The 25826-nt window shown below is 34.9% G+C and overlaps 1 protein-coding gene across 1 annotated transcript; it reads right to left on the reverse strand.

The window, feature by feature from the left end:
- Nucleotides 1–10: 10 nt before the first annotated feature.
- On the reverse strand, nucleotides 11–24476 carry LOC131844365 (uncharacterized protein CG7065-like). The gene is made up of 22 exons (XM_059193229.1): nucleotides 24404–24476; nucleotides 20321–20516; nucleotides 15888–16049; nucleotides 15157–15280; nucleotides 13875–14007; nucleotides 12367–12520; nucleotides 11895–12061; nucleotides 11012–11121; nucleotides 10485–10503; nucleotides 9939–9999; nucleotides 9330–9418; nucleotides 8148–8256; nucleotides 7660–7834; nucleotides 6853–7270; nucleotides 6331–6411; nucleotides 5242–5382; nucleotides 4584–4760; nucleotides 3967–4255; nucleotides 3069–3266; nucleotides 2146–2453; nucleotides 1571–1850; nucleotides 11–1279 (listed from the first exon to the last, which is right to left on the reverse strand). Exons 2-22 carry the CDS (start codon nucleotides 20414–20416, stop codon nucleotides 113–115), a joined length of 4458 nt encoding a protein of 1485 aa, XP_059049212.1. The 5' UTR covers nucleotides 20417–20516; nucleotides 24404–24476; the 3' UTR covers nucleotides 11–112.
- Nucleotides 24477–25826: the final 1350 nt, after the last annotated feature.

Consider the following 25826-nt stretch of genomic DNA (forward strand, 5'->3'; position numbering starts at 1 on the left):
ACATTTATTTTATTTCATAATAAATCTAAAATGTTGTTACAATAACTAGATTATTGAGTTTCTTAAAACACTACATAAACATATTTCACTTTATTATGTTACATATACCAAATTAATAGTATCCCCTGCCGCGGCCTCTCCTAGGGCCTCGACCGCCTCCTCTGCCTCTAAAGTTTTTCTGTTCACCAAACTGTTTGTCGTAATTATTTTGCATGTTATTAAAATTACCTCTAGGGAGCCCTTGATTGAAATCAGACTCTGAATCAAAGTTACCATATCCAGTGCCTCTCATTTGGGGCCCTCTATTATCTTGCATCATAGGATCTCTATTGCTTTGGAACATAGGACCTCTATTATCTTGCATCATAGGACCCCTATTACTTTGCATCGTTGGTCCTCTACTATCTTGCATCATAGATCCTCTATTATCTTGCATCATAGGTCCTCGATTATCTTGCATCATTGGACCTCTATTATCTTGTATCATAGGACCCCTATTACTTTGCATTGACGGTCCTCTATTATCTTGCATCATAGGTCCTCTGTTATCTTGCATTATAGGACCTCTTTTATCTTGCATTGTAGGTCCTCGATTGTCCTGCATCATAGAATCTCTATTATCTTGCATCATAGGACCTCTATTATCTTGCATCATAGGACCTCTGTTATCCATCACCATAGGACCTCTACTCTCCTGCGCCATAAGACCTCTACTCTCCTGCACCATAGGACCTCTACTCTCCTGTGTCATTGGTCCTCGATTATCTTGGAACAAGGGTCCTCTATTAATTTGACCCATAGGACCCCTATCTTGAATCGTAGAATCTCTGCCAACTTGCATGGACGCATTATTCCATGAATCATTCTGGGGTACATTTGTGGTAGAAGCATTCATAAAATTAAGTAATAAGCTTGGCAGCGGTTTCGCAACACTGTTTTGCGAAGGTGTCTCTGGATTGCTTGCAATAGATTCTAAAGATACTAAAGGTGGTTCAGGCAAGTCGCCAAATGACCTAGGTTGCTGACTACTAGCCACTACATCAGCAACTTGGGATGTAACCGCCGGTACCTGTGTAGTGGTTGATTGTATACTCGCCTGGACTAATGCTAAGAGATCCGTGGCAGAAGATATGTTCTTCGTAAGATCCACAACTGCGACTGGGGTGGTTGAAGGTTTCTCCTGAATTGGTTCTTTTGATTCCTCAATAGATTTTTTCACTATTTCCATCTCTTGACGTATTTGATCTTCCTTTACTTTTTGAGTCGCCGACTGAAATACCTGTGATACATACACGTATAATTTGTAGGTGAGATAAAATATTAGTCTGCCATATAAAGCAATAAAATAAATAGTTAAATATGGTTCAAATAAATATTAAGTGATAGTGGACAATGATTAACAAAGTTTTAGTTTCTTTTAGCATTTAAAGTGTATGAAATTATTAATATATTAATGTATATATTAATACTAACCCCTAATTTGAAATAATAATAAGGATCTATGTTCACAACCACGTTATTGTGTATTAATATTAGTTTAAGAATTTACAAATATTACAGTTCAAACTACCTCTTCAACTGTATAATCATCGTCATCACTCTCTATAGTGACGAGCTTGTCGTCGTTCTGTTTGTGTGTAACGCCCTCCACAGTATCGACGGCCGCGGCCGCGCTGACGTACTGCCGCAGTCTCTCCACGCGTTGTGGCTCCCGAGCTTCCAACTTCTTCAAGTAAGCTATGAGGCTGTGTTGTTCTTCCGCCGAGAGATCGTTAAAGTTTTTGAGCAGTGTTTCGAGATCAGAATCGGATAGACCATCCATAGCGTCTGGTACGTCCTCTTTCTCGGTCCTATATATGAAACGATTTGATTAATTACAGTAAATAATTTTCATTTAATGCACCTAAAAATTAAGAAATTTAATCAATTATTTTCTCGGCTTTTCTGTACTATAATATGCATTCTATGGCAGAACACTACAAGAAAATCCGTTGGTAATTTAAAGAATTTAAAAACAGCGGCAACGTCTTTGTTTATACCATGCAAAGTTAAATATAATTTATTCTACTGTATAATATATATTAATTTATTAGTTATAATATAACTAATATATATATACTTAAGTTCAATGTCCATTTAACTTACTTTTTATCATTCTCGTCGTATGCCGACTGTAACATTTGTAAAGCGGAAGCAGTTCCACTCTGCAAGGACGAGGAATATTTAGGTTTTGCAGATATATTTGTTTGTTCAAAGTTCTTATTGGATTCTCTCTTCTTCGCTTCAGCCATGCCTACTACAGCATCTACCAGTTGAGCCAGCTCTTCTGAGGAGACATCGGTTTTGCCCTGGGCAATGAGCGCGGCGGCCATCTGCTGAGCTATTTCTTCACGGTTCACTTCGCCAATACCGGCTACTGGAACTGCTTCAGGGGCTTTGACCTCAGGTTTTTTCTGGAAAGCAACAATTTTGATTTATATTTTATAAGATTATTAATTACATAATTTATCGGGTTCAAGTTTCTTAAACTTTTCATTTAGGCAGTCTGTATTCACACAAAACTTTTAGAAATGTAATTTTGAACAACATTTAATTAAAAGAGCAACCCGCCAGTTTTTTACTGATTTCTTGAGATGAGTCTGCGTTTGGAATGAGTGGTAGAATCAAAAAGATAAGATATGACTATTCAAAAGTGCTTATATTAAGTTTATTTAAATATGGGATTGGTATGTAAAGTAATGTATTAACTGAATTATTTATTGAAATCGAACACGAATGGCGAGAGAATGGATATAAGAGTGAAGTGATGGATGAGTAAAACAATTAAGACACGGTTTCTTAAGTTAATTTACAAGGATTATTTTTGACGAAATTAAATTCGTAACCCAAGGAAATATTATTTCGAAACTACAGGAATAAATATTATTTCTAATTCTCTTTGGCAAATGCATCAACAATTTCTATTATATTATTTTCCTTAATCTACACGAATAAATACATTTCTGTCCTTGGCAAATTCACCAGCGTGCCAAGGCCATAAGAAAATAAAAAAGGAGGGTTGCGGGCACCTGGTCCCGGCGCCGCGCGCGCTTGTCCGCGACGTGCAGCGTGGCGGCGGCGCGCACGATGGCCGCGCGGACCGCGCCGGCCGCAGCCGCCGCCACCAGGCCGGCCTGCGACGCGCCCTTCAGCTTCTCCTTCGCCGTCTCTATTAGCACCACGGCCGATTCGCGGTCCAGCAGATCCTCCGACGAGTTCGCCTTCTCCTGAATGATAATAATGCATAGCCTTTTATTCAGATGTAGCATTATTATTTTACACTATATCTAATATTTCTTGGTCGTTATCTTGTAACAATAATAATACCGCTGGACAATTTACATAATGTCATTTAGTGTTAAATTGCACATTGTCTATTACTTATCACAAGCTGTGCTTGTGATAAGTAATAGACAACTGATATAAATACATATATATGTATACTAGCTGTCCAGGCGAACGTTGTTTTGTCTTAAAATAAAAAAAAAATTAATGTTGGCAGATTCTCAGACCTATTCAGTACGCTCATAAAATTTTATGAGAATCGGTCAGGCCGTTTCGGAGGAGTATGGGAACGAAAACTGTGACACGAGAATTTTATATTATATATAAGATTGTAAATTACATTATATAGATGTAAAATACTCAGACCGATGCATAAAAATCATGAATACAAATGTTTCCATATTTTTCCCTGTTTCATAAAAACTAAAACGTGCAATAGATTAATTTTAATTGTATCGAATTAAGAAAATCATTCGAAATATTTAAAAAACAGCTTGTAGACTAAAATAAGTCTATTAAAGGTATTTTTAATAATGCTCTTCAAATTTGTCCATTTAGTATATAACTTACGATTAATTGTTTACCACACCTACTAGATTTTTCTACCAATAGATTGTAAATAAGTACGCAAATTATACGCACCTTTTCCATTTTGAGTGCATCGGTAAGTAAGTCGAGTATCTTGGGCCCGAGACTGCCGAGGTAGTCTTCGAGGGCGACAAGTAGCCGCAGCGTGGCGACCACGTTCTCGACGGGCCCGAGGTCGTGCCGCGCGCCGCCGGTGGCGACCGAGTGCGCCGAGTGCCGCGAGCGCGACCCCCGCGATATTTCGCTGCCGTCGCGAGAACGACGTCGCACCGACCGTACTTCAGAGACCGACCCCAGCGATTCTATATCGTTGTCTGAATTCCACGGCGATATACCGTCATCTCTGTGTGGAGATTAAAAAATATTTATTACCTACTTCTTATCCTAATACCTACCAACAATATAGTGCGAAAATTTACTTGTTTTATTAAAATGTTTTGGACGATGGCTTAATATACAGATTGTAAGGTTATGCAACTTTCAGTAAAGATCAGGCTGTTAAGAAACTTACAAGAAGAGGTCACTCATTCGTTACTAACGATTTAATACTAATAATAGCCGCTGTCAATAGCACATTGATGAATTCTATATGTCCTATGCTCCACCCTGCCATCTTATGGCCACCATCGTAGCTACACCCATAGAACGGTTACAAACGAATATGTACATACGGCCTGAGCTCGTCGTCGGACACGAGCACGGTCTGCATGGAGGGCGCGAGGTGTGGCCGCGCGGCGGGGCTGCGGTTCCTGAGCGGCTGCACGTCGTCTCGCCGCGACAGCGGGCTGCGGCTGCGGCGCGTCGACTCCAGTCGGATGTGCGTTCGCGCGGGGCTGCGCCCTCTGGAACTAACATTTTTTGTAATCATAGACACAACATGCCAACACTTGCTTACCTACTATTAGTTACGCAAGTGAAGCATGTAGCATGCTTCACTTGCACTCCCAATTATGCGACTAAAGTCTTCCCTTCGCCCCGGTAAACATATTATCACACTTACACTCCGCACAAAAGTGTCTCGAACGAAATTACGACCCATAAGTCAATTTAAAATAAGTAAATAAATAACCCTGGAAAATAAACACGACGTCATCTAATCCCACGTTAAGCAGAGCTTGTTTTATAGGTACTAGACAACTGATATAAATACTTAGATTTTCTTATTATAAATACATACCTACATAATATACTTAGAAAACATCCAGCCGATACCAACAATCATGCTCATGAATACAAATGTTTGCACCGTGCGAGAAATCGAACTCGTGATCATCGCAAATAAAGCGGTGCGCTAAACCACTAGACCGTCTAATTCAAAAGTGGACATACTGTTTGCGTTCATGTTCGGACTGCGGCTGTCGGGAGACGGGGCTGCGATTGCGGAGCGGCACCACCGCGTCGCGCCGTGACAGCGGGCTGCGGCTGCGGCGCGGCTCCGGCCGCATGTGCATCCGCGCGGGGCTCCGCCCTCTAAAATATTACATGCTGCTTACAGACACTACTCAAAACGATAATTATTCATTTATTTCGTCTATTATGCATACATTATGTTTACACATTATAGGTACATACAACTTGGCAATTATTTATCCAATAGACACTGTTTCCTAGTACATGATTTCTAATTTTCGACAGAAATTCCTTGTCACATAATAAAAAAAGAAGATTATATACTGTTCGTTTCTTGCATACCAGTGTTGAGAATTGTTAACTTTATCTTTCGGGATGTAAAGTATTTTTATACTGTACTACTACTGTACACTACTAAAAGTTTTACGCTTTTGTCAGGTGCTTAAACCTGTAACACTGCGACCTACATAGATCACCCCTTTTCAAAGTTCACTACCTAGACCCATCAGGGACAAAAATTGAAAGATATTCTTAGGAGCGATGGTTTTTATCGGATATATTTTATATTATTTATAGGACATACTTCGTTTATGCTTGAATGGGCTACGACCACATAGGATGTGGAGCACAGGCCTAAGTTTGGCATGTGTTTATTCAATTTGCAATGTCCAGTGACGACCCCAATTATGATACATGTATTGTTTTTACTCAATAGGAATAGTCTCTTGGAGTACTGATTCGAGTAGCCCGTTATTAGGCATTTCGATATACTAATGATAGTATATTCTGCCAGTGATTCAGTGCTGCCTGTTTAGTTATTATTTTAAGATGTCGCAGTTTAAGCAACGACGCACGCCACAGAAGGGTTCATGGCCCGGTTGGGCCATTTTTGCCCCTAATTTTGCTCTCTTATTTTGGATCCGTCTGTGAACCAAACTAGGTCTTGATCTGAATAAGTCGGTATATGGTTATTTCGCCATCGTCTCTTTCAGATATTGTAATATTGTACAAAGTTGAACAAATAGTTCTGTATGTATATACTAGTTTCATGTCGTAGTGAGTACTGACCTGTGGACGGGACTGCGGGCGTGCGGCGAGCGTCGCCGCTCCGGAGTCCGCCTCGGCGGCGGTCGACGTCCATCCGGGGATCTAAAACAATTCATTTCCATTGATCAATGTTCAGCCAACTAAGATAGTGTATTCTAAAGTCAGTTGTGGAATGATAGTATGGAATAGTGATACTTTTTTTATTCTGCCATTCATTTGGAAAGCTGTCCCAACGGCACACAAACGAGCATAAATTTTGCCTGTTTCTCTTTTAAACAAATGTAACTGTACATTTTGAAGTTAAAATATATGTGAATACAAACTAGCAAACAGTATGAATTTATTAGAAAATAAGGGTTGACGGTAGAAGGCTGAAAATTTAGGGTTGTATGTATTTTTAGAACTTGGAATTATTGGATTTTGAGAACACATATAAAATTTCATAAAAATCGGTTACGCCGTTTCTATGAAATATGGCAATTAACACTGTGAAAATATAATGTGTAAAGATAATTTTATATATTAGAAGAAAGCTGTACTCACCTAAGTTCTCGACGATAATCCGGCGTACGTCTTCTCGTCTCAGGCGACCTACGCCGAGGATCATAAGGCCTTGGGTCCGGCGATCTCCTTCTACGGTCTGGTGTCCTCCTTCTAGGAATCGGTGACTTTCTTCTAAATTCAGGTGACTTCCTTCTAGGATCAGGTGACTTTCTTCTAAGATCAGGCAACTTCCTTCTTAGATCGGGTGATTTCCCTCTGAAGTCTGGAGACCTCCTATTGTCTTGCAGCTTTTGAGACTCAGGGGACTTGCGTGAAAAGCCCGGCGGTGTCAAACACATTCTACGATATAACTCGTTTACTTGCAATTTAACCTCTTCATCATGCAACTCCTTCATACGATTCGTCCAGTACAATATCCATTCCGGTTTAAAATCATGTTTGGACGGGTCTTTGCCCTCTGAAATATATTTTTATAACACACAATTTAATTTTCGGAATTAAACAAAATAATATAAATACACAAAGTAATGAAATATACTTTCCCTAAAATAACACGTAATTTGACAAAATATATCACACTATTTAACGCAAATTAAAAATTAATTATTAAGACCCGACTCGAGTTGTGCAAATTCGAACAATTCCAAACAAAATAAAGCTTATACTATGGTTATTAAGACTATTGTTAGACACACCTAAATACAATTTCTTTTTTACTATTTTTTTTTACAAAAAATGGAGGCTTAATTATTATGTCGGTAGATCGTTATATTTAATATAGAAAACTTGTACAAGGTAGATACTTTGTAAATATTGTTTGCTTGTGAATGGTTTTGGACAACTAACCTGCCTGTATCTCCTTGTAGCGCTTGTTCCAGAATTTCTTCCATTCCTCAGGATAGAGTGGATGTTTCTCTGGGTTTTTCTCGTGGTACACAAGTATTTTCTTTGCGGATTCTTCAACTTTCTCACACATTTGCACCGTTATTTTTACTTTATGTTCATAATTAGATGGTCTTGGCTGAAAAATACAAAGTTTTAGGCAAATTAACTTCAGCTAATACTACTTACATCCGTAATAATATTATAAATTAAAAATGTGTCTATCTCTCTCTAATATTAATAATGTAATACCAAATAACAGACTATTTTTTATCTGAATGAAATAACGAATATATCTATATATTATACCATATATGCTAATAATTTGTTTGAAGTAATATGTTAGCCTTTTTTACACTTTCATAAGCGTCATTCATGAATGTCACTTATTTAGTGGATCTTGTGATGCCTTTTATAGCAGTGCATGGGTGATAGTATAATTATACACTTACCTTTTTCTCCCCACACGTGGGTGAAAACCCTCGCGAGTGGGACGGCCTGTCGCGGCGTCTATCTGGATACGGTTCGTAACGTTTCTTTTCGTAGACATCGTTATTGTCTCTGTATATATAAACATTATTTTAATAATAATATCTCAGTTGAATTCAAACGGCGTCATCTAGTCCCAAGTTAAGCAGAGCTTGTGTTATTGGTATTCGCCTACTGATATAAATATATATATATATATATGCGTACAAAACGATACAAACAATTATACTCATGAATATAAATGGTTGTACCCTGCGAGAAATCCAACCCGCGACCGTCGTAACTGTCAACAACTATTCTATTCTTAACAACATCGTAAGTTATATTAGACTCATCCCAATTATTTTATCATCGTAATTATTTACAATTATTATCCGATAAAAATGGATTAATGATCATCTTCACATTAAGGAAAGTAAAGCACTACTATACTATTACTATTACTTTTCTGTCATTCAATTCAATAAGACTTTTAGTCTATTCTGTTATGATAATGCATTGATTTAACACTAGAATTACATTATTATGAAATACTAGCTGTTCTCGCAACTTCGTCCAGGTGGAATTTAACTTTACTCTTCTAAAATGAAAGGTTTTTTTTGAAATAAAAGTAGCCTAAGTTACTCCTAATTTCATCAGCAGCCGGAACAAACAGACTGACAAAAATTGTAAAAAATGTTATTTTGGTGTATGTACCGTATTTATATTCATGTAGTAAAAAACCGTTATTACAATATTACAAATAGACACTCCAATTTTATTTATATGTAAAGATGACTGATATTTTTTTATAGCCCTTGATATACATATTTCTGTCTTGTTTCCTCCGGGGTTTCTATTAAAATGATGCTACATTTTAATACTAAGGATTTGTAGTAAAAGATCTGTATTATGAAAATGGTATATAACATGTATTGAGGTTAATTCTTTCATTCATAATTTAAGAGTCGTGCTCTTGTCGGTGGAGTTCTTGCCATTTTCCACAATTTTCCGTCAATCTTTTTAGTTGTTGATACGACACGACTGCATTTTCCTTGATCTGCTTGATATAGCTGTGTCTTGGTCTTCCCGTTCCTCCCTTATACCTTCATCGTGTCATATCAGGTGACCCATCGTTATTAACATATAAAAAAAATCACATGTACCTGCGAAAAGTCCGTTCTTCGTTCGGTGGACTGATGTCCGATAGCGAGAGATCGCTGTTACCTTGCTGTGTTGCCACCTTTCTTCCGCGCTGCACAAATATAATAACACACTAATAAATTTATTGCTAAGGATGGTGCCATGTCCAGATGGCCGAAATAATATCTTTGAATGGTTGGTTGTTTATTTAGTAATTGAAGCAAAGTACGAATATTTCAAAGGGTCAAAATAACGAAGCACAATGCTGCTGCCAGACGCAGACTTTCTCATTGTCTCATCTATGTCAATCAGGTAGCATGTTAGATTACTTGCCACTACAGAAATATCAATATTTGTCACTACAACATTACTCATCCTATCTTTGTAATATTACAGCACATATACTTCTCACATTCCTACTCTTCCTAATTTTTTAATCATGAATCCTGTGAAATCTTTTACCTCAATTATATTGAAGATTATATATTATAGAAATATGTCATAGATGTATACTTAAATCATATTAGTTCATTTTCTTTAGGCATATTTTATTTTTTCAACTATTCCAATCTATATTCTCCATACGATCAAGTCTATATTTAGCTTACTAGATATTTTATATATCTACTCACATAATTGGGTTTTGTCGGAGCTGCAACCACGGGCGGTGAAGGATCCCTCTTGTCAAAAACCCTGACAAATATCAAAAAATAAAAACATCCGTTATTTATCATAAAAGTATTCGTGTTAAAAACCGATTCACTATATCAATAATGTGTTCTAAACACGAAAGTATAAAATCAAGTAAAATCGGGTCCAAAAAACAAAGACTACAATAGAGAAAACAATTTCGAGTACGTTTATTCTGTAGCTTACATCTAACATTCCCATTTATTTTATATATAAACTAATTTATGTTAACTTTGATATAATGAGACACATTGCTGCGTATGAATAAATTACCAAGTAAATATTATATAATTCTCGTTTAGACCATTTTTAATCTATTTTACAAATAAGTTTAAAGTCACTTTCTGTACCAAGTCCAGGTAGTCCAGTAGCCCAGTGCCTACTATAAAATACTTAATACCTGACTTCACTTATTAACTAATTATATAAACGTAACGGTAGCATCACAGAAACTAATTTTGAAATTAACGATGAAAAAAATAGGTTACCTGTCATTTCTAGTTGATTCTGAAACAAAAAACAGTCTTATAAATGACTAATTAATGAACATTAAAACATAGTAATAAGCAATGCGGTATTGAACCACTTAGCTTGATGCGAGACTTCATTCCGCTTTGTGCGTTCTAACAATTATACTAAGGACTGTATTCTGGGCATTGTTCGACATGATGAGTACGGCTATCTTTTACCAGCACACCGCTCGCCATCGACAAGGAACTCATCCCCACACTCTAGAACCTAAGTGGCCTCGGACAGTGCGGTTTCAGAGGAGCTTCCTCCCGCGTATACTTAAATTGTGGAATGAACTACCTGCCGAGGTTTTCTCACGAGATCACAACATGGGGTTTTTTCTATATTATGGTTATATTAAGGTTTCTTAAGGTCGGCAATGTGCACGTAACATCTCTGATGTTTGAGGCGTAGATAGGCTATGGTAACCATTTGCCATCAGATGGGTTGTATGATTGTTTGATACCATAGTAGTAGTATAAAAAAAGATAAAATACAAACTTACGTCCTTGAGCAATTGAATGTATCAGATCAGTGTCTACCACCTCCTCAAATGTGCATCCAGGTTTCTCAGTGATGTGTTCTCCTTTAAATATCCATTGATGTATAAGGTCTCTAAAAATGTATATATTACAATTAATTAGTGGTTAATCATTTAACATTACATTAATGTGTGAAGCAAAAACTTTGTTCCTCTTTTTATTAACGGAGGAGTATGATGTTTCTTTCACTTATAATTGATATAGAGGACTCCTTGTACAGAATGCTAATATTTCTTATTAAATTATGCATAAAAATACATTAAATCAAGAAAAAGACAATTACACACACAACATGGTGTATTTGACACACACACACATAGAAGTATAGTCTTTGACATATTTTTTTTATTTACATTATACAAGAAAACTAAGAACAGGTAATAACAGAATACATCCCAACATTCTTATAAGGAGAGTGCAAAGTGAGAGTGTTACAAAACAACTTAAAAGAAATATGTTCTTCTGGCAAACAAAAATTTTTTTAGAAGCATTTAACTTGACAAAAGAAACATTCAGAGACATTGTCAACTGTCGAAACACGGTCGAGAAACGACGCTTACCATGGCCATATTTCACTGAGTATATTTAAATTCAACGTGACAGAAATGCAAGTTAGAGCATTAGAGCGTATGTAGCTTTATATGTAGCGATATTCCCATAATCGGAAAGTAAGTCAGAAATATAAGCTGACACACTTTTTTGTGATTGTTACATTCGAAATCATGTCTTTACGGCGTAAGATGACGTAGTAAATCACTTAGGTCATAACGTTGTGTGAATACGGTTAAATTGAAAAACAGGTACTTTTTAAATCAACAAAGAGTGAGTAAAGAGACAACAACTTACTTTTCTTTCTCGTACTCCTGCTTATCGATGTGGACAGGCTTCAATCTACCGTATTTGTCTTGGATACAGAGCGACAGCCGGTGGAGTATGACAGAGACAGCCTCGCGGTAGTCCGTCTGTCCGCGGAATCGCACCAGTAGCAAATGCGCTTTGGGGAAATGCAGCGACTGCACAAAACAATCATTCCATCAAAGATGTATCGGTATACATATATGTATATTGATACATCTCAAAAAACAAATGAAAAAAGATACAGTAACCACGACGTTCACCCTCTGGCTCCACTGAAAATCAGCGTTTGGGCATTACAACCCAGACACAAAGCTACCAATTTGGTCGCCGCTGTATTTCTTAAATAATTAATTATAAAACTAAGTTTATTATATTTTGAATATTATGTTTGCTTTATATGATTCTTTTAGTATGAGCCAAAATAAATATATATTTCTTTCTTTCTAAATGACCAACTTACGATGTAGTTGAACCGGTGACTGTAGCAGGTAAGATGGTTGACGATAGTTCGCGGGTGGCCCTGCTTGGAGCACAGTGTGCATATGTAGGACGGCTCATGGTGTACTTCCTCAGGGGGGTGCTCCACGAGGTACTCCACGCCCAACAACGGCACCCTGACCAAAAGTCACTATCAATTTAGTCGTAAGACCTAAAGTTATTTATCCTTACTAATATTATAATTGCGAAAGCACGCTAGACTCGCACGTGCACCCTAAGAAAGGACTTACGTTACTTTTTAATGCGAAAAAAGGGTTTGTAGCCGATACTACATTTTTTATATAAATTTATTACTTTTTATAATTTGACATATTTCACAATAGCAAAGAAACTATATGAAAGACTGAACGCAGGTTCAATTCTTAACAGGGTTGAAAGGGGAGATGGACGGTTGCTAAAAATTATCATCAGTTTTTAAAGCTCGAAGCTTGGAACCCATTTTTTTTACTTTTGATTAAATATAAATAAATATGACATTCAAAGTATGTAAAATTGTTACCCTAAACAAAACTGGTAAAATGAAACAGCGGATGAAAGTTTGTATGAATTGGATTTGATTGATGTATGGATGGATTGTTTGTTATTTTTGAAGTTAAAATGATGAAACTTTTTACTTAGGCTTTTTTTAGTTTGATTATTAAATATTTTTTCTTTATTTGATCAGGATCACTATAACACGCGGCCGATGTCGCGGGCACAGCTAGTTTTTAAATTTCTAATTACCAGACTTCAATAATCTAGCTGGAATAGCCGAGTTGAATTATCGGAGGCTGGATCAATGGAGAATCACCTCTCAAGAGATTTTACACAGTCAATAAATCAAATGTTAATAGTCTGGCGGACTGGCGTGTGATATAAAATATAAAAATAATGTAATTCTAATGTAACTAGAAAGGCCATCTTATTTAAACGGTATAGTCGTATGGTAAACAAGACAAACTAAACACCCAAACATAATATAGATACTATAATTGACCAACTTTTCCCATGAAACTCAATGGTAATACGCAAAAATATAACATAACTTTTTAATAATAATAATCGGGGATTGTTGCTCCTTGCCTATTGCTATGTCACTTTTCACTATCACTTATACAAACGATTTATGTGAATGATTATTACTATTTGACGGCCTCGGTGGTCCAATGTAATGTAATAATGGTTCGATTCCTAGCACAGTGCAATTTGTATTCATGAGTATGATTGTTAGTATTGGTCTGGGTGTTTTATACGTATATTAGTCTATTGCGTTATGGGTACTAGACGACTGGTCTAGTACCTATAACAGAATCTCGGCTTGTGACTAGATAGTGCGATTGCCCTATTCTGGCGTGCGTCTGTTATGCCTTCACGAATAAACCGCAGAAACAATTTTGATTTTTGTTATAAAGATAGATGTGACCTTGGAGTACTAATCCTGCGAGACGAAGTCGCTGGCACTTTATTAATTTTGAATATATGTATACTTACTTTATGGAATCAAGATTATCCTGTATATGACATTGCACGTTGCGGTACTTCTCGTATTTAATGTCTAAGTCGGACAATTTCCTGTTGTGGTAGTCTACTTCATCCGATAATTTCTGAATCACTTCTTCGCTCACTACAACAAGTATACATATACTTTAATATTACAGTGCTTATTTAGTATGCGTTGTTGCCTAGTAGTTAACTTACCCATTATTAGTTATTTATAAGTAACATATTATTTATAAGTTCTAAACATCATGCATTTAAAAAGTCTGCCTGTTTAATATGAAAATTAGTTATTACTACACTGGCATCTATTTATGGGTTCTATTGGTTGTTTTTTTTTTTTGATAATCTAGTTTTTGTTGGTCTTCCACTAAATACATACATATAATTAATTTAATACCCTAACTCCTATAGTAAATGAGTAATGTAGGTGACAGCCCTAAGGTAATATGATGTTGTTAGAAAGTAAGAGACAACTTAGCAAACAAAGCACTAAAAAACTCCAAAAGAAGCCATTATTCAGTATAGTAATGATAAACAAAATCTTCTTAGATTGAAAGGACCTGCAGTGATGATTATGTTGATGCTCTTATAAAAACAGATGATAACTTTTTTTTATGTAATTGTAATGGCACCAAGCTACCACCTATGATAAGTGGTAAGCTTCATCTATATACATAAACATTGCATAATGATGTGACACCCGCGACACCAATCCAGAAGACTGAGATGTCATGCTCGTTATAGTGTAATTTCACTGCCCTCACAATTATCACCCTCACAATTCAACCGAAACAAAGCTTACTGCTCTGCTCTGCAACTGAGGTACCCGTGCATGTGACTTAACAAACTGGTAGTGTTTGTTAATAATCACCTGCCTGAGTCAATACAACGATAACATAAGATTTCCAGATTCAGATAGTGTTTAGATAACTCATACTGTTTATTTATTAATAGCTTTTCAATCCCCCTCCGATCGATCACTCGTCCAATTCAAACGGGGATCAATATTACGACGGCCTGAGCCGAGGTTTGAACCCCTAGCCCTGCTAGGGATAGGGTCCTCCTGTCCCGGTCCCCTGCCCTCAGACTAGAGTCGTATCCGTCAGGCAGGAGTTGGTCTTCAGCCGCTCCATAAGTCCTTCCGCAGGTTTGGAGTGCCATCCGCACTCCCCCCTATAGTCCGGTGAAGCTGTAAAGGCCAGCTGCGGCCAACAGATTTAGAGTAGTCCGAAAAAAAAAGCTTTTCAATAAATAACCCATCATGAAACTGTACCTGCATGTTGCTTGCCAGTGCCATTCTCGTTTCGAACATAAGGATGCTCGGTAAATATGCTTAAAGGCCATGGCCTAGTTTGATTGATCAACTTATTTTTGTGTTTCTTTCCCGATAAATGAGTCTGAAATTTTTATATAAAATATTAATATAACATTAAAAAACCTGACAACTTTGAAAATGTATAATTAAATCATATCGAAATAGGTGTTGTATTAAACTCTTCAATAGGGAGTTATAGTACAATATATCACATTGTATTGCATTATTTTTGACAAATAATGCAATACAATATGATAGTTTGGGAATAGTATTAACATAAACTGTGAAATGGGGCAGTAATTTAAATAAATGTAATAGGTTAGATAGAGGTAAATATCAATGCTGATCATATTTTAAAGGTTGTTCCTATTGTAGACTACGAATAAAGACTGACACTGTCAGTTTTCCTCTCTCTCTGTCGTTCAATATAACAGTAAAGTGTTGTACTAGCTCAAGAAAAATAAATTTCTATCGATTAATTAGTAATTTGATTTGTCACAGGAGTATAACTAACGTGTAGTTATTGTAAAAAGAAATCACTCTTTCAAAAATACCAATGCCTACAGTTTTGAAGAAAGAAAAGTCTGCCCAATCCTTATTATATTTTTCTGTCTTCAACCTATTTAAACTCTAAGATAATTAACTTCTATCGGTAACAAATTTTAATTAATTTATAACATAGACAGTACCTGCAACACGGGCTCGCCGCTGCAGATGACGGCGCAAGGAAAACACAAATATATCCACTTGCCGGAGATATCGCGACCACGTCGTTGGACCATGCACTGCTTAGTTCCATTTTCTACTTCGATCTTCAAACTGTTGAGATGATCTTGAAACTCTTGCTCAGCCTGTAGAAAAAAGTGTAATATTAGGCAATAGTTTTTATTGTTATTATTTAAGAAAATTATACACATAAAAATATACAAAAACAAAGCCGTGGGTACAGTTGAAATGGTTAAATTCCTGTCTTATTCCGTCCACAAAAATAAAGTGGGATAATTCCATACAAATAAAACAGATCAAGTATTCTTTTTATTGATTTATTTATATATAATATATTTTAAAATAGGTTGTGTTTTGAAATATACTTACCAAACTGCGATACCAAGAAGATATTATAACTTAAACAATCAGACGGTCATGACTGATTATTCACTTATTATATTATTAATTTTCACAGACGAGTACATAGTCGGTATACTAAATAGTATACACGCAATTGTCTTGTTAAATTGTTTAGAATACTCCGATAGTTATTCCTAAACTTACTTAAGAAATCATAAGCAATTATATTCTGGTTGCATTGTTTTGCTTGCAATCGTTTTCATATAACATACTACTACATCACGCGTTTATTACCGTAATTTTGGAGATTAAAGAACTGTATGAAACTCGCCTTAAAACTCTTATTATATACATATTATAATAAAAGTTTATTTATTACTAGTGGCCTGCCTTATTCTATAACTTTGTAATTATGACAGTAGCGGAATATAAATGAAACAATATGAAACCGTTTAATAATTTGTAAGTTATGTATGCTATATTGATATAAATATCGTCATTAGTATATTATTCTAAAGAATAGAATAATTTCTTCAAACGGTGCAGTAGTTCAAGAGTTTACTTTCCTCATAACAAAATCAGGTCCGTTCTTTATTATTAGTATAAAGGGAATATTAATAACATAATTTAAATATACATATATCATTGTATTTGAACATTATTAACAAGACGATATTTGTTATCACTTCCGGTTTTTCGAGAGTAGTGGTGCACGAGATGGCGGCATATGAATGGTGACTATGACAAAAAGGGCATTATACGAGCAGCCCGGGAACGGAACGGGAGAGTTGTGATCGGGTTTCTAATATATAGATTAATCATTTAAACATATTTTCAAAGATGTTACAAACAATTATTACGAGCAGATAAATCTGTTTACCTGCTTTCTTGGCCGTTTTCTACGTAGACGGCACGCACTACTACCGAAAAACAATTTATAGGTAGGAGTCGGTAGGACCAAACACATTCACTGTAGCACTTTGACTTTTTGAAGCTTTGTCTAGTTTTAGACTCATCGTGTTTTAAGTACACCAACTTAACTCTAATTCCATGTCGTGTACATAATATGTATAACAATTTCAAACCGTCTTATCACTATTGAAATTTAATAATGATAAATTCAATGGTTCTGTATACAATATTTTAATCTTATGAAATTCCATCCAGGGATTCTATTAAGTATTCAGCTATGACAGTCTAGTTTTTAACTGTCTTTTACTGCTTTGATGAGTAATCTAATACCATACGACACAGCTCGTTTAATTCGACCTATGTACGAATTGCCGCAGCTGCCAACTATTTTACATACACCTAGGTGTTCCAAAGCCGGTAGAGATATGAGTATCACAATTATTCTAGACGACGACGTGATTCGTCATATTATAGTTCTGTTAAAGCAACTAACTTAGATAAGATTAGTTAGAACTGTGAGATAATGTAATGCTACATATAACATCAGGCAATTATGCTTGATTCACATCCCTGTCGCATAAAATATTACTTCGATGAACTTTGATATAGAATTAATGAATAAATCAATATAGTGCTTTTTCTGTAAGAGTATTTTAGAATATTTATTACAGTGAGGATATTTTTAGTAACGAGGACACTATAGTTAGCAATCTACCCTATCATTCGAAAATTCTTGTTGATTTCGTTACGTTGAGCTAACCGGTCAAACTTATTTTAGTTATATTGCATTTAACGGCCTCGGGAGTATTCGTTAACAAGCCTCTTTACTTCCGTGTGTGGCGGGTTCGATTCCTCGCACTCGTGTAATGTATCTTATAGATATAATATCCATATTACAGGCTCTGGTTAGCTTTGGACTAGATAGCTCTGTGTGAATTGTATATGGATATTATTATTATTATGACCTTACATGAGTTAAATTATAGTCGACAGCAATCTTTGTCAGTCAGTGAAGTGCTTTGAATAACGTAGGGTAGAGGGAATATAATGCTACATTTCCTATCTATTACGCTTAGTACTGAATACAAATTGTGCCCATAACTTCGTCCGCGTGGAATAGAGACCTTAGATAGTGGTTTTAATTATTTTACAAACTAGCTGTTCCCGCGACTTCGTCCGCGCGGAAATTACCTTCTATTTTTCTAAAATAAAAGTAGCTTATGTTACTCGTTATTACATCAGCTACCAACTAAAGAAAGTCCCGTTAATTTCAGAGATTAGCCGGAACAAACAGACAGACAAAAATTGTAAAAAAATGTTTTTTTGGTATATATACCGTATTTATATTCATATGCATGTAGTAAAAAACGGTTATTTCAATATTACAAACAGACACTCCTTAATTATATGTATAGATGTATAGACAAGGAACTTAAGTATAAATACCTTAAAATATTATTTGCAGTCTTCCACTGCAATGAGTTTATTAAATACTAGCTACCCCGCCCCGGCTTCGCACGTGTGTACATGTATTATATATATAAACCTTCCTATTGAATCACTCTATCTATTTAAAAAAACGTCCTCAAAGTCCGTTGCGTAATTTCAAAGATTTAAGCAAACATAGGAACAGACAGCGTCAGCGACTTTATGTTATACTATGTAATAATAATGATGATACACAACTCAAAAGATTATGACAACTACGTATTACGAAAATACACACGCACTGACAACAATGGTATTTTATGTATGATTAAACAATAAACAAAAATCTAGTTACTTTATTTAAATTGGGTTAAAAAAAAGAAAAATTGTACTGTGATTGTACGTAATTACAAAATATCTAAAAGGAATTACCGTTCTTAGGTCTATCTATCTAACAATAGTTTTTTTTACATCATTATTATTTGGGTACAACAAATAATAATAATGATGTAAAAACGTCTAACTAAATTCGTACGTAATCTACTTTTAACCATACTATAATAAACAAAACAATGACTCAAATAAAGAAAAAATATTTATTAATGTAATTCAAAAATATCAAACAAAAACTTTCATCGTTTTAGCTTCAAAAATGACGAAATTACACACAAACTTTCGTCCCCTATTTTATTATACTTCTGTAAGAGGTTTTTCTTTTATGGTATATTGATTTACATTTAATCAATAACCTAAAAATAAACTTCTAGATTCTCGCTTTAAAAACGGCGATACATTCATCTCCCTTTTCAACCCCTACTTTGCATTAAAAAGTAGCCAATGTCCTTTCTCAGGTTCTAGAATTTCTGTGTACCAAATTTCATTTAAATCGGTACACTCGGTCAGGCGTGAATACGACAAACAGACAGAGTTACATTTATATTCTTAATAAGAATAATTAATAAATTAAATGAAGCTAAAAATTCTTCTGCTATAAAATACATGCAATAAATAACTTAGTACACAACTATTTTGAGGAAATATTATTTATCTAAATGAAATATTCACATATTCTAATTTAAGTTTCATTTGGTAAAATAAGTAAAAAAAAAGAATGTATGATTGATCTTATAGGAAAATTAGTAATACTAGGATAAATTACAAGAGGTATACCTATAAGACAAGAATAGATATTAGAAAACTACACATAAAACTCGGGAATGCTAAATTAGCATTGTAACCGCAAGCACAGCGAACCTGATCCGTATCCGGTGTCCGCTATAGAAAATGATATATTTTCTTGGAGGGGTATATGAGCATAGGATTCTAGGGGAGAGAGCATCTTCTTTATTTTTACCCGCAATTTTATTAAAACCCGCTCTTAATCAACCTCAACAGTAGTGCCCCTGCGCAAATTCCCATAGAACGGAACCTACTTTTTTTCTACCAAGTCTTAAAAAAGTTATTACGTAAATACCTAAGAGAGTATAGTAATAATACTCGAAGACTTTGGAGTCTTTAAACAATACGTTCTCCAATCAAGCATTTTTCCGTTTTTTTTTAAGTTGTTTTCGGCATAATTATTATTTAACATAACCTTATTTCCAATTATGATCTTGTCGTTAAATTCTATAAAAAACATTTTCTTCACAGTATTTATTTATTACTTATTTAACTCCATTGTGTATTAATATATGATATTTTAAACTGTATTTACCTTGGTGCATTTATCATCTATTTCAGGTTTCTTGGCTACTTCAACAACAGAGTCCTGGTATCCTTCTGCACCTGGCGGACAGTCTGGAAGTTCCATCTTGTAACACTACACTTGATAGTTTATGATCATTAAACTGTCATAAACTATTTTTCACTAATAAGAAATTCTTCAGTTTTCAATCTTGAATCTTGCCCAACTGGAAATTAAATCATTGACTATCAATAAAGCATCCCAATATTAATTAAATATAGCTTATACATTGTATTACAAACAAATAGATACTTACTCAATGCTCGGTTACATGCTAGGAACATCTTTATCGATGCAATATGCTATGACAAATTTGGAATTCGCTATCACTCTAGCAATATTATTAAAGAGATTGTGCGATTATTTAACAGAAATTAGGGACATATGTTTACAATTAATAATAAACTAGCAATTAATTAATTAAAGCTTACATATGGACAACACTGTTCTCATGAACTTTTAATCTTTTGTATATTATTAAAAAACACTTGTGTGTATCAAGGAAAGAAAAAGTCTTAGCTCTGGATTGCATTTATTTACCTATACATATACAAGGTGTAGGTAACGCTCAGATAGAATAAAAACCCGATAATTTATCTAGATCTCATGGATAGATGACAAATTTCACCACTTCAGAATATGGAAATAATTAAAACTTTCCAGATTAAATCGACCATGTATTTACGCGGTCTGCAGTTCGGATGATAGGCTTTTACGTAACTGAAATTATAAAGAAACTGATGCCTCATCAGACTTCAGATTCAATTCTGACAGTGTACTGTACACTATCAGCAACATAAATGATCTTCTTGCATGAATCTTATGCATGCCATTCCTGAGGACTCTTTTGCCATGAGTCCTTACTCGGTAATATCTCTCTGCCTGCTATTTCTCATCCATGAAGCGCCTTTGCGAAGCAAGCTTCAATATATATTATATTCGAACCATTTGCCTCAACAAAAGTGTTCTGTTTTTCAATATTAGATGCTTTTACTGCGGTATTAAGTTGTAACATCGCAGGATAATTACGGTAGGAGAAAATTTTACACCTCAGCTATTCGCTTAAGTAACGAGGATATACGATTAGTCCGAATCGCGAGGATGCTAACGGTATAAAGTAGGAACGGCACCTCTTGTCCCAGTCAAGGTGTACAGTACGGTTTATGCTTCCCCATTTCGAGACTCGGATAAGACTTTTGTTTTCAGATACAAAGTATTCGCGCTTTAAGTCCATATTAGAAAGATGGATACGGACACTATTGTGTAGTGTACATCCTTCTATCAATCCATTGTTGTACGCCTACCAAAGGATTGACAAAATTGATGTAAAATAACACAGAATTGCATACAAAAATCAACCTCCCGAACACCGGTGTTAATGTCCAACAATTGGACAACAATTGGACTACATTGGACAACATTATAAATATATGAATATTGATACTACGACGATCTATCTATTGATATATTAAACTAGTTGTATGATGGTCTCTGTCACGGTACCAAAATTATGCTAAAAAAACAATCAGAATAATAAAGTAAATTATAGTGGTATAGATTACCTACACCTTAGGACTTGAAAATGTATATACTACGAGTATACAAATAAATTATTTTGCCAATAATCTGTTTCTTGGTCTAAGCGAGACAGTATCAAGTACAAGTAGTAGCAATCACTTTTATTTGTCCTAATATTTAAAACTTGCTGAATCCCAGTTTAGCTAGGTGAATTAAGATTTAGAATACATTCCATCTGTGCATGAAACTGTTATTATATAAAAAATGTTATTTTAGCATGATCGAGTAAGAAACATCCAAAAAACTTTACAAACATTCACATTTACAATAAGAACAATGCGAAAACTAGATTGTTCAAAAAATGTGCGATCCGCTGTGCTTAACTCTTCATGCAGAGATGGTGCATTGTAGTTATTAGTTTATATAGTTATTTAATTCGAGTTGTCTCATCTTCAATCTGGATACCAATTCTATGATTTCATTGCTTGAGGTCGTTGTTGACTGCAGACATCCAAGTTTATTATAGCCCTTTATTCTTACATATTTTTTTTTTACCTTTCACACTATACTTGTATGTTCTTGGTTGTCTGCTTGCTTCCAACCAAAGTAATCTTTGCCATTCTGTTCTGTCTTGAGGGTTTGTGGTCCATAGTTTCCCTGCTTTTCTAATTCATCTTCCCATCTTCTATTTGATCATCCTTTTTTCTTTGTCCTTCTCTTGGGTACCTAGTAGTTATTAACCTTTCCCCATTTATCCTTTTCACATAATGTGTGGCCAACCCAGGGCCATTTCTGATGTCTGGTTTTGACATTTATATCCTGTGTATTAGTTATATTTCTAATGGTTTGGTGGTTCATCTTTTCTATTTTTTTCTTTCCTGTCCGTTATGTCCTATCTGGAATACTGTGTCACTTATGAACAAAACTAAACTAAGCAGTGCATAAGGATTATAAGCATAATCCTTATGCATTTTGTGCACCCCAAGCAAAGTTTGTGTTGTTGTTGTGCTGTTGTGTGGATCCATCAGAAAGTAGCTAATAATGATTAGCAAAATGTTTATATCTTGTAGCACAATAACAATCATAAGGTTTTAATTATTTATAAACAATATGCTTTACTTAGTTAAATTTTAGGGCAGATATACTTCTAGTAATAAATAGGCATAGCATTTGTTGAGAAATAATATAAAAATCTCTTATTTTAAATTTAATTTCTCAATCATTCTAAATTCTAAACTTAAATTTTCAACAATAATCATACTTTCAGTTTGTATACTTGAGTTTTTTTTTATTTGAGATATATCTAACTATATTGCCTATAGACATGAACAACACCATGGCAATATTTAAAGTACCCATCATTGTCAAAATTATCATGGTTAAACCTAAATAGTGAAATTATTAGGCTATTAACCAGACAGAGATTTTTTAATGGTGCACCTGCTGTGTCATTATTAACACTGGCATCTGAGAGGATGAAAAGATAAGTATCAGATGAGGTCAGTTAGCCCATGATGCTAAATTGATCAATTTATAACAATAGTTTCCAGGGAGAATGGAGGTCAAAGTGACATGGTACATTGGAAACAATCAAGTTACTAGTCCACATTTTTAACAAGCCATTTTCTCCAGCAATGGGAAGTAGTGGCTTCACTACCAACAACATACAATGTCAGGCCAACTACCATGTGGTGGTACCACATGGTAGTTGGCCTGACTCTGGAAACAATAGTTATTAATCCCTCATTAATTTTGGCATAATATTTTGGAATAATTGATTTATTATCCTCTACTGCGGCCCTGATAGCATATACCACTAGTACAAGCGGGAACAATATTTATATTATTATTTATAAAAAAAACTTTTAACCATTGGATAAATTTGATATTTTCCCTAACAAGTATCCATACTGATGACAGTATTAAGTAAACAAACGAAACCTTTTTACTACTCTGCTGAATGTATAGTCAATAAATGGCAAGTACTTAGTACTGTACATTGTGTTGCATGGTGCTTTCCAGGTACTTGCATATTTGGAGCCAAAAATTTGTCCAAAAATTTGATTATTGTTGACTTTCAACTATTACACAAATAACGTCATAGACCAAGTTGTAACATTTTTCAAGCACTTTTAGCAACTTAATAGTAATTATATTGTGGAGCTTAAAATAACTATGGATTCTATTCTTATACACAACACATAAACAATATGGTGTGGATACTGACGAAAACAATATCTTAAATATTACATACTCACCGCCTTACCAAAACCCAGTAAATAACGCACTTTCGTACCACATTATCTTATAATGAAATCACTATTTACCGCGATAAATACACACTATTTTTATGCATAAATATAAAATCAATACATATTTAAGCAACTTGGACGAATATCAGCCGGTTGAAAGTAATTGTTAAAAAATACGCTTTATGATTTAAACTTGTAGTTCTTTATAGACCGAAAAGGAAGATGTGGCTAGAATTAAGTACATTATTATTACATTTACAAATACTATATAGAAGCTACTGACCTTTTTGAAGCTGACGCGACGTTTTTTCTAGAGATGCAAACGCATTTTGAATTGTAATTAGATTTAACACTGTTTGGATTGGACCATTATATGAGTTCAACAAATTAAACACGTGTTTATAAACACTGTGGTGACGTTTAAACAGGAATATACTTGTTAAATTCGTGATTTACTACTTGATACTCAATGCATGAATCCATTTTGATTTGGATGAGTAAATGACAGATTGAATGAAACAAAATTTCTCTTAATTTGTATTCGCTGTCAGTTCATCAGCTCTGTCAGTAAATAGGGTGGCAAGTGCCAAGTAGGTAGGTAGGAAGGGTTGCCAATTTTTATTACGACATATATTCCCTAATTAAATAATCTCTTTAAAAAGTTGTATGGGACAGCTGGGAATTATATAATGCACTTGTATTAACAAGTCTTGGATTACGTATGGATCGCAGTTTATTAATTATTTGGCCGGAGGCACGAAAGCGGAAGAGAGAGAAAAAATTGCCACTAATCAGAACTTTTAGGCCCAATTTTTTTTTAAATTTATAAGGTGTGGTGTACTCGCCTGCACTAACGGTATAAGTACGCTGCTGGTACACCAGTGGAAAATGATAGGATGACAATAAAATTAAGTCAGTCACCAGGAATTACCAAGGACGGTTTACAGGGGGGACCGCATGGAGATCAACCTGACATGACATTACTAGCATTGAGGCCATTCGTTACGAGTAGTTCTCATTAATGTCAATCCTCTCCCAATTTTTGGTCGCAATATGACCCTAATGAGGTCACAATAATACCTGGTTCACTTCCACGCAGTTCCCCGAAAACCATCGTAGTTAATTACTTGAATTCAATAGCCTTGAACAACGAGCGGGAATCATTACTCTGCCGTAACACAGTTTTTAATAGCACGGGACTCACTTTCCCTACTTTGGTAGTGTTCAAAAATTGTGTATTCCGTCGACAATACTCGTAGTTTGTATAAAAAATACCATTTTCATATATACCCATATTTTTTTAATAAATAATTAGGCTGACAAACTAACTTCATGCCTATCCTATCATTGTAATAATTAGATACCTAGTAGTAAATAATGCATTACTATATGATTGTCCTATTTAGTAATCGTTTGTATTTATTACAGCTATTAGGTAAAAGCCTATTCTATTGAAAAGGAAATATTTTGCTATCTTTACCAATGAAAAAAATCTCAAAAGGAAATTATACAATCGAATTTCTCAGTATTTTTACAATGTCCTCCTGTCCTGTCCTTACACCACAAACAATATTTTTTAACGAGGAGAGTAACGTAACGATTTCTCCTAAGAAATCTGGTTGGGTTTGACGGCAGTAATTCTATTCTATTATGCAGAACAAATATAGGTATGACTAGGCTCATTAAGGGAACCTAAAGTCAGGGAT

The sequence above is a fragment of the Achroia grisella genome, unplaced genomic scaffold (genome assembly GCF_030625045.1).
Source record: "Achroia grisella isolate CSIRO2021 unplaced genomic scaffold, CSIRO_AGI_Agris_v1 utg402, whole genome shotgun sequence".
NCBI classification, from domain to species: domain Eukaryota; kingdom Metazoa; phylum Arthropoda; class Insecta; order Lepidoptera; family Pyralidae; genus Achroia; species Achroia grisella.

What these genes read in the sequence shown, in the direction of transcription:
- LOC131844365 (XM_059193229.1), bottom strand. Translation starts at nt 20,416, where the DNA reads ATGGAACTTCCAGACTGTCCGCCAGGTGCAGAAGGATACCAGGACTCT. An exon ending in TAGATGATAAATGCACCAAG is followed by an intron (nt 16,050 to 20,320) that starts GTAAATACAGTT and finishes TTTTTTCTACAG; the next exon opens with GCTGAGCAAGAGTTTCAAGA. An exon ending in GATTATCGTCGAGAACTTAG is followed by an intron (nt 6,412 to 6,852) that starts GTGAGTACAGCT and finishes GAATTGTTTTAG; the next exon opens with ATCCCCGGATGGACGTCGAC.